General features: G+C 49.4%; 1 protein-coding gene across 5 annotated transcripts in view; it reads left to right on the top strand.

The window, feature by feature from the left end:
- The window catches only part of TP53BP1 (tumor protein p53 binding protein 1), a 73,483-nt gene that overhangs the window by 19,260 nt on the left and 45,584 nt on the right, over positions 1 to 8,639 (top strand). For 4 of the 5 annotated variants that reach the window (XM_019503865.1, XM_019503862.1, XM_019503863.1 and 1 more), the window contains exons 9-10: positions 2,500 to 2,588; positions 4,648 to 4,850. In XM_019503865.1, coding sequence (XP_019359410.1) covers positions 2,500 to 2,588; positions 4,648 to 4,850 — 292 coding nt within the window. The remainder of the gene's footprint in view (positions 1 to 2,499; positions 2,589 to 4,647; positions 4,851 to 8,639) is intronic. The other variant, XM_019503866.1, reaches the window with a different exon arrangement.

The raw sequence follows: 8,639 nt of genomic DNA, 5'->3' as shown, positions 1-8,639 counted from the left end.
CCCCCCCCCCCCCCCCCCCCCCCCCCCCCCCCCCTGTACTAACCTGCATGAGTTTACAACAAAAACAGCCTAATGCAACATGGAGGGTTTAATTCATGTTGGAACATAACTTTCAACTGAATTTGTAACTTCCTGCAAACTGATGACTTTTGAAGCTTGATGTGATTAGGAATAATTTTGGTTCCTAACAAAGGTTTCAGGAGTTGAGGACATTGATTTATGGCTTCTGTGTGGGAGCAGACGCTGAGCCCCCTTAATAATTTTTTCAATCTTTGTCAAAAGAAAAAGAAGAGACCTTATAGGCTTTATTGTGAGACAGTGGTCCTGTACCTCCCTCTGTTCTGCTTGTTTAAGAAGGATGCTTATTGCCTTCTGCTCTGTTCTTCTGCTGTGTTGGAAGTTGGGAAGGAATTGTAAAATCTATTCAGTTTTAGCTTCAAGCAATGACTGCAGTAGTCTATGTTTTGCCTTGCAGCAGTTATCCTAAGCTCCCAGTGTCTTGCTGGGATGTCCCCTGCTCCATGCATGTCAGGATCTCTGGCAGCTTTTCCTCAAGGACTTTAGTGCAGGGTTGGATAGACAAGGATGTTTTGGGATGTTTTTGTATGGATGCCAAGATGGTGGTGCAAAGTATGGATGTAACTGAGCCCATGCAGATGGAATAGGCTTTTTTTAATCATAGAAGTTTCTTATTTCTAGTGAAGAAGACTAACAAAGTTAGATTTGTGTTTGGAGTGGAGATATGTTAAGAGCTAGGGCAGAAGGCGAGTGGTGCTGAAAATCATTCTGGTTAGATGAAGATGTGAGCTAGGAACACTGATAATACAAAGGTAAAGGTCCCTGGTAAAGGAAATGACAGATATAGATGAGCAGGGATAGACTGAGTTGCCTCTCTTTGCCTGCAGCCCTGGATCAACACTCCTGTCTGCCAGGATTGCTGCTTACTGAGCCTGGCTTTCCCCACACACTGCTGCTTTGGATCTCTGCGTCACTGACTAACCCCTCCTGTCTCTCTCACTGTTTTCCTTCAGTGTTGTCCATGGCCTCTTCTTACCTTGTCCTTCTGTGAGTGCCAGTCTGTTGGAGACAGCAGCTTTTCTTGCACACTCAGCCTGTTCCTCCTGGCTCCTCACTGAACATGGCAGTTGATTCTCTACACATGCTTTCTCTGCCATCCTGGACTCCTTTGCCCCTTTCCTCCATCATAAAATCCATCTTCCCCTCCAACCTCAGAGAGCAGGGCGTATCTGATGGAAGTCCTATGAGCAAGCTGACTTCCAGCATTAACAGTTCTTTATCTTCCTTTAGTTGAGCTGTAGTTCCAGTCAGACATTCTGCTTCTCCACTCTGTCTCCTGCGCCTGCAGTCCCATCTGTTGGTTCAGCACTCCTGACCCTTCTCAAATCTACCTTCAGCTTGTTTCCTGCACAGGATTTTGGTGACAGGATCGGATGTGACCTCTCTCTGCCTCTGTTTCCCTTCTTGCTGTCACTGACCTACAAACCTCTCATCCCCATGCCATACTCAAACTCTTCAGTCTCCCCTAATAACCCCTATCCCAACCCATGATCTGCCTTCTGCCCATCTTCCCCTGTATCCCTTGTTCTCTCCTCAGCCTCTCCCTTTCCTCAGTCTTCTGCCCCTACCAGTAGAAGCAAGCTTTATTTTTTTCCCCATGTTAACCTTTCCCCCTCCACCTTGTCCCACTTAACTTCTTCAGCAACTGCCCATTTTGCTCCCCCCCTTCATCAGCTGTCTGGGGGGTTCCTCTCCTTCAGTTGGGTTCAGAACCCTTCCCAGTCTGGTTTTGTTCTGCTGCTTTTCACTGAAAGTGCTCTCAGGGAAGTCTCTTGTTGAATCTTCCTAGCCAAAGCTCAAAACCAGTACTCTACCCTTGTATGATATGATAGAGGCATACAACATAAGAAGAAATCCTCCTAACTATTCATTATCTTTCTTAGAATTGGAAAAATGAAGGGGATGCAACCTGAAAGGTAGCAATTTAAAACCAATGAAAGGAATACATTTGTGTAGAAATTGTAATTTGTGAGATCACTACCTTCAGATTATATTTCAGTCCAAATAGCTTTATAACATTTAAAGAAAGATTACCTATGTAAGTGTTCAATGCTGAAGTTACCTGGGCTGGACTGAAACGAGGAAATAATTGACTTGGAAGACATGGGTGCAAATCCCTGCTCCATTCACCTCTTTCTACATGTCGGCACCGGGCTTGTTTCCATATTGGTTTTCTCAGATTTAGTGTAGTTGCTGTGTGCCATACAGCTGTGTTTTGTAGATATTTGCTTCACAGAAAATGAGCGTTTGGTTCTCTGCTCAGGCTCATCTACAAGACCTTCATGGGACTTAGGCTGATTGTGTTGATTAGTGAGCCAGGCTCCTGTTGTGAAAAGCTGGAACTAACTGTGGAATAAGAGGAGTAAATCTTTACACATCTTTTTCTTTTCCTTCCCCACCCCCAACTCCCTGGCTCTGCAGTGATTCTTCAGGCCCAGCTGCTCCTTCTAGTATCTTCAGGTCCAGTGCTCTTATTCCCAGCAGTCCCACAGAACAGGAAGAAACACAAGGTAAAACCTGTCTGCATAGGGTTCTGTTTGATCTCTTCCCATATGCTCTCCTCCAGGTTTTTGTGTGTGTGCATGTGTGCAGTTTTTCCCCAGCCCTGCTTAGAATTACATCAGCATTACAACCTGAATAGACAGCTTGCTTTTCCCCCTTCTTTCCTCTGTCTTAACATTTGTGATCATAATAGATTCCTCATGTGCCTGTGCTGTGGACTGTTCCTTGCACATGGCTGTTCCTGTTTCTTTGGAAGAAGGTAAAGGGTGCGCAATCATGAACTACTTCCCCCCCCTCTGATGTCCACATTAGAGAATACAGGGGACTAGTACAGTTGTGTTCCTTTCTGCTAAGGTTGTTCTGCATGGAAAGTGCATGCATGGTTCAGACAACACACAAAAGCTGTGTTTGCACCTGAAGACTTAAGTGCCTGGAAGCTTGTCTTCCAAAAAAAATAGTAGTCAACAAATCTTGTTCCTCATATATTCGCTGAGCTGTTATAATTACAACAACATTGCCGTGATGTAAGCAAAGCATTCTTCCCTGACCTGCTCCTAGGATATGGCTAAACTATTTTTTCTGAAAATTCCTAAAAGAATTCAGCTTGAGGCAAATGCCTGACTTAGAAAATTTTGGCCTAAACAGTTAAAGGTTTGGCAAAGTTATAAGCAGTAAAAAAAAAATTGGTCCTCTTATAACATGTAAAGTAACTTTAAGTATGGGTAACATGCACATAATCCCTAGCAATCAACTTTTACTAGGGGTGCACCGATAAAGATTTGCTTGGCCGATACCCGATTATTCTCCAGGCATATTGGCTGATGCTGATCCGATAACCAATTTACAGGAGCACGGCCAGGCACCATGGAGAGCAGCTCCCTGCAGGTAAGTCTGTGGAGGGGAAGGAGCATTGGGGCAAATTGGGGCCCACAGGGTGAGGGGGGGTGTGCAGAAGGGGCTGTGGTTGCTGTCCAGTCAGGGCAGTGAATGGGACCTGGGGCTGGGGTGGGGAGCGACTTGTCCAGAGAGCATCCAGGCAATTAAAAATGGCGGCAGGTGTAATGGGACCTGGGGCTGGGGTGGGGAGCGACTTGTCCAGAGAGCATCCAGGCAATTAAAAATGGCGGCAGGTGTAATGGGACCTGGGGCTGGGGTGGGGAGCGACTTGTCCAGAGAGCATCCAGGCAATTAAAAATGGCGGCAGGTGTAATGGGACCTGGGGCTGGGGTGGGGAGCGACTTGTCCAGAGAGCATCCAGGCACTTAAAAATGGTGGCAGGTGTGCTTGAACTAAAGCTCATTTGATGAGTTTTAGTTCAAGTGCCACTGTCACCATTTTTAAGCGTGGGAACGCTTTTAAGAGCAGAGGCAGGCTGCCTGTTTGGGGCTTGGGGCTCTCCACGCTGCTGCCTTTGCCTCGGGAGCTGTGCACTAACCGTGTGTCCCTTGCCCACCTGGAAGTGGGCACAACTCACCGCTGCCACTACTGCCAAACAGGCAGGGGACACATGGCCAGCACGTGGCTCCCAGGGCAAAGGTAGCAGAGTGGAGAGCCCCGAGGCCACAGTGGGCAGCATGCCTCCACCCCCCACACACAAATCTGGGAGGCACATAGCCCCCCGTGCCTCCCTCAGGGGGTGTCCCCCTTGCCCCCTGGATGAGCTGCCTGCGGCTTTGTCTTGTTCCCTGCCCTGGTCCTGGGTCTCATTCACTGCCCTGGGCAGCAGCCCCTGCCCCTGCCCCACTCCCTCCCTCACCGTGGGGGCCTTGATCTGCAGCCCCTCCCCCACATGCCCTTTCCCCTCCACAGATTTACCTGCAAGGCACTGGTCTCCACACTGCCTGCCTGTGTTCCTGGCCACGTGCCTGCTGTGGTTGTGCGCTTGCACACAGCATCTGGGGGCCCTGGCCAGAAGGTATATTATGTTTATCAGTGACATTATTGGCTATTCCGGCCAAAAAAAGCTGATGGCCAATAATGTTAATTTTCCTTTCTTTGGTGCCATCTGACACACAACCAATACATTGGTGTACCTCTAACTTTTATAATCTCCCTCTTCTGAATTAGATGAACAGATGGATATGGCTGCTCTAGCAGGAGGGGAACTTGCCCTGAAGCAACAGAAGGGAGACGAACTGATGGAAGTTGATAATCCTCCTGTCCCATCAGGACCTCCAGTGCTACTCCAGGCTTCGAGTCCAGTGTCCCAGAGTGCACCAGTCTTTACTTCTGGATCCTTTCCTGTACCATCACAACCAGAGTTCTCCCATGTAGGTGTTGAAGCAGACATTGCCCCTTTAATTACTCCCTGCAACATTTTCCCTGCTATTTTCATGTATCTGGTTGCAAGGGATTAGTGTGTGGGTCAGTCTTTAGCTGTAGCATGTGGGGTTCTCCGGCTTGCTTGGTTCTGCGAGTTTTTAGTGTCCCTATCAGTTCATCTGTTTGTTAATATTTTGCTCTGAACTTACGTTACATAGATATACCTGAAGAAAAACTGTGGTCTGAAGCACAAAGGGACCAAACCAGAGTCTGCAGTCTCTTATTCTGTTCTGGGAATTTTGTGAGATTCTCCTTAAAATGTTTTTGAAAGCTGTATGCTTTCAGGGACTGAAGTGCATGTTCTGTGTCTCAAACTGCATCCTCCAACTAGACTTCCCTTGGGGCATGTCAGTCAGAGGGGAGCTGTGTGTGACCCCAGCACCTTTCATGATTATGGAGAGAGTGAAACCCTGGTATTGTATAGTAATGCATTTGAGATGCTTTGTTACAGGAAACTAATTGCTACCATTTTCCTTGCCTTTTAGTTTTTACCGTGGTCATTTTGCTATGCAAAGCTAGTTTACTATTCAAAAGGTGTGGATACGTATGGGTCATTTATGGTCTGAAAACATCCATAGTTTCATAGTTGCATAGTTTCATGTTTGTAGGGTCAGAAGTGACCTGAGCAGATCATTGAGTCCGACCCCCTGCCATGACAAGAAAGAGTACTGGGGTCAAACGACCCCAGCAAGGTGTTCATCTAGCCTCCTCTTAAAGACCCCCAGGATAGGAGCCAGCACCACTTCTCTTGGAAGTTGGTTCCAGATCCTAGCCGCCCTGACAGTGAAGTGGCGCCTCCTGATATCTAGCCTAAATCTACCCTCTGCCAGCTTGTGACCATTATTCCTGGTCACTCCTGGTAGTGCTCAGGGGAACAGGGACTCCCCCAGTGCCTGCTGGTCCCCTCTGACTAGTTTGTAACAGGCCACTAGATCTCCCCTCAGCCTTCTCTTGTGGAGGCTGAATAGGTTCAGGTCCTGTAGCCTCTCCTCGTAGGGCCTGCCCTGCTGCCCCCGATCATGCGAGTGGCCTCTGGGCCCTCTCCATGTTGTCCACATCCCTCCTGAAGCGCAGCGTCCAGAACTGGACGCAGTACTCCAGCTGCGGCCTGACCAGGCCATTTTCATTAGTCCAAGGTAGAAGGGTTAAAACTATTGGGAGAACAAAGCAAGAGTTGCAAGCTGGTCACTTCTCTTCCTGAGCCAAAAAGAACTTGGATTTTCCTAAAGCACTTAATGTAGCACTTCAGCAGCCTTGGAGTGTCCCTTCCTTGTCATGTGAGATCGAAGGTGAAGACAGAGGGGATTTAATAACAGCCTTCAGCTACCTGCACGGTGGTTCCAAAGAGGATGGAGCTGGACTGTTCTCCATGGTGGCAGATGTTGGAACAAGGAGCAATAGTCTTGAGGTGCAGCAAGAGAAGTTTAGGTTAGATGTGAAGGAAAACTCTCACTAGGAAGGTAGTGAAGCACTGGAACAGGCTACCCATAGATGTGGTAGAATTTCCATCTTTGGAGGTTTTGAAGACCCAGCTGGATGGCCTTGGTTGGGATGATGTAGTTGGGGCTGGTCTTGCTTTGAGCAGACGGTTGGACTAGATGTGACCTCCTGAGGTCCCTTCCAGCCTTCATTCTCTATGATTCTGTGACTCAGGGATTGTATCCCTCTCTGCTGGGGATGCTGAAAGAGAAGGGAAGGAGGGTCACTTCCCTGCACAACAGGAAGGCAGCTATGGCTCAGGCAAGTGGGAAATAGGTCCCCAAGATTCCAGGTCCTGGTACATGAATTTGTTTTGTTCCCAAACCTCGGTTTCTGCTAAGAGTAAACAAGCTGCCTTGTCTCGATTGCCTTGCTGCTGGATGGATTAGGCCAGTGTTTCTCAGCCCATGGTACGCATACCCCTGGGGGTATACAAGACACGGGTAGGGGGTACGTGGGTGCCATGTTTTGAGTTTGGCCAGCCCTCCCCACACAGCCTGGCGGGTTGGAGGCGTCTTTGCCTGTTCAGGCTGGAAGTTCCAGCCACCGCCCCTCCCTCTGTGTCCAGTGCAATGAGGCTTTCACTCCCCAGTGTCACTGTGCCAGGGGACAGGGAGGGGGGCCCCCGCACAGGCTGCTGTGCCCCAGGCCGTGGTCTGCAAGGAAAAAGTGGGACTCAGCTTGCGGTGGCAAAACCAGAAGTGCCTCGGTGGGACTTCCAGTTTCACTTTTGCTATGTCGATCAGCAGGTGGTAGCTAAGGTACCAAAGGAAGGCTAAGGCAGAGACGGAACAAGGGCTAGCAACAAGGATCAAGGACAACAAAAAGTCCTTTTTTAAATACATAGGGAGCAAAAAGAAGGCACCAGGCAACATGGGGCCCCTGCAGGATACGCTTGGCAATCTGGTGGTTGCACCAGAGGAAAAAGCAGATCTTTTTAACAGATCCTTTGCCTCCATTTTTCTGAGCAGGGACCGGGACTTCTCTCCCGCTGGCATACAGGACAGACTCAGGAGTGACTCTGCCAGGCCTACGGTCAGGGAGGACTGAGTTAGGGAACTTCTGGAGGGGCTGGATGTGTTCAGATCAGCAGATCCAGACACTTTCCACCTCAGGGTGCTGAGGGAATTGGCAGGGGTCATCGCGAGTCCCCTGGCACAGCTTTACAAGTACTCGTGGTGCTCTGGTCTGGTACCAGAAGACTGGAAGAAGGCTAACGTGGTCCCCATTTTCAAAAAAAGGGAGGAGGGAGGACCCAGGCAACTACAGGCCCATTAGTCTTACTTCGGTCCTGGGGAAGCTCTTTGAGAAAATTATCCAGGAGCACATTTGCGAGGGACCAGCAGCGGGGAGGATGCTCAAGGGCAACCAGCATGGGTTCATTAGGGGCAGGTCCTGTCAGACCAACCTGATTGCCTTCTACGATCAGGTCACAAAATCCTTGGATGCAGGTGTCATGGTGGACATAGTTTTTCTGGACTTCAGGAGGACCTTTGACACTGTCTCCCACCCCATTCTCATTAAAAAGCTAGGTGACTGTGACATTGATGCCTGCACAGTCAGATGGGTCACAAATTGGCTAGGGGGCTGCTCTCAGAGAGTGGTGGTGGACAGGTCATTTTTGACTTGGAGGGATGTGGGCAGTGAAGTCCTCCAGGGCTCGGTCCTCAGGCCTGTACCATTCAATCTTTTTATCAGGGACTTGGACGAGGGGGTGAAAAGCACCCTGTTCAGATTTGCCGACGACACCAAGATTTGGGGCAAGGTGGGCACGCTAGAAGGGAGGGACAGGATACAACTAGACCTGGACAGGTTACAGGGGTGGGCAAATGAGAATAGGATGGGATTCAACACTGACAAGTGCAGAGCACTGCAGTTGGGCAGGAAGAACCAGCAGCATGCCTATAGGCTGGGGAACTCTCCTTGAAAGTACAATGGGAGAAAGAGATCTTGGAGTCATTATCGATTCTAAAATGAACATGGGGCGCCAATGTGAGGACACGATCAGTAAAGCTAACTGCAACTTGTCACGCATCCGCAGATGCGTCACGAGCAGGTCCAGGGAGGTGATCCTCCCCCTCTATGCGACACTGGTTAGGCTGCAGTTGGAGTACTGCATCCAGTTCTGGGTGCCGCACTTCAGGAGGGATAAGGCCAGCACTGAGAGGGTCCAGAGGAGGGCCACTCACATGATCGGGGGCAGCAGGGCAGACCCTACAAGGAGAGGCTACGGGACCTGAACCTGTTCAGCCTCCACA

This window comes from Gavialis gangeticus, unplaced genomic scaffold (assembly GCF_001723915.1).
Source record: "Gavialis gangeticus isolate Ggan-Ray unplaced genomic scaffold, GavGan_comp1, whole genome shotgun sequence".
Lineage (NCBI taxonomy): Eukaryota > Metazoa > Chordata > Crocodylia > Gavialidae > Gavialis > Gavialis gangeticus.
This window is presented reverse-complemented; position numbering and strand designations above follow the sequence as displayed.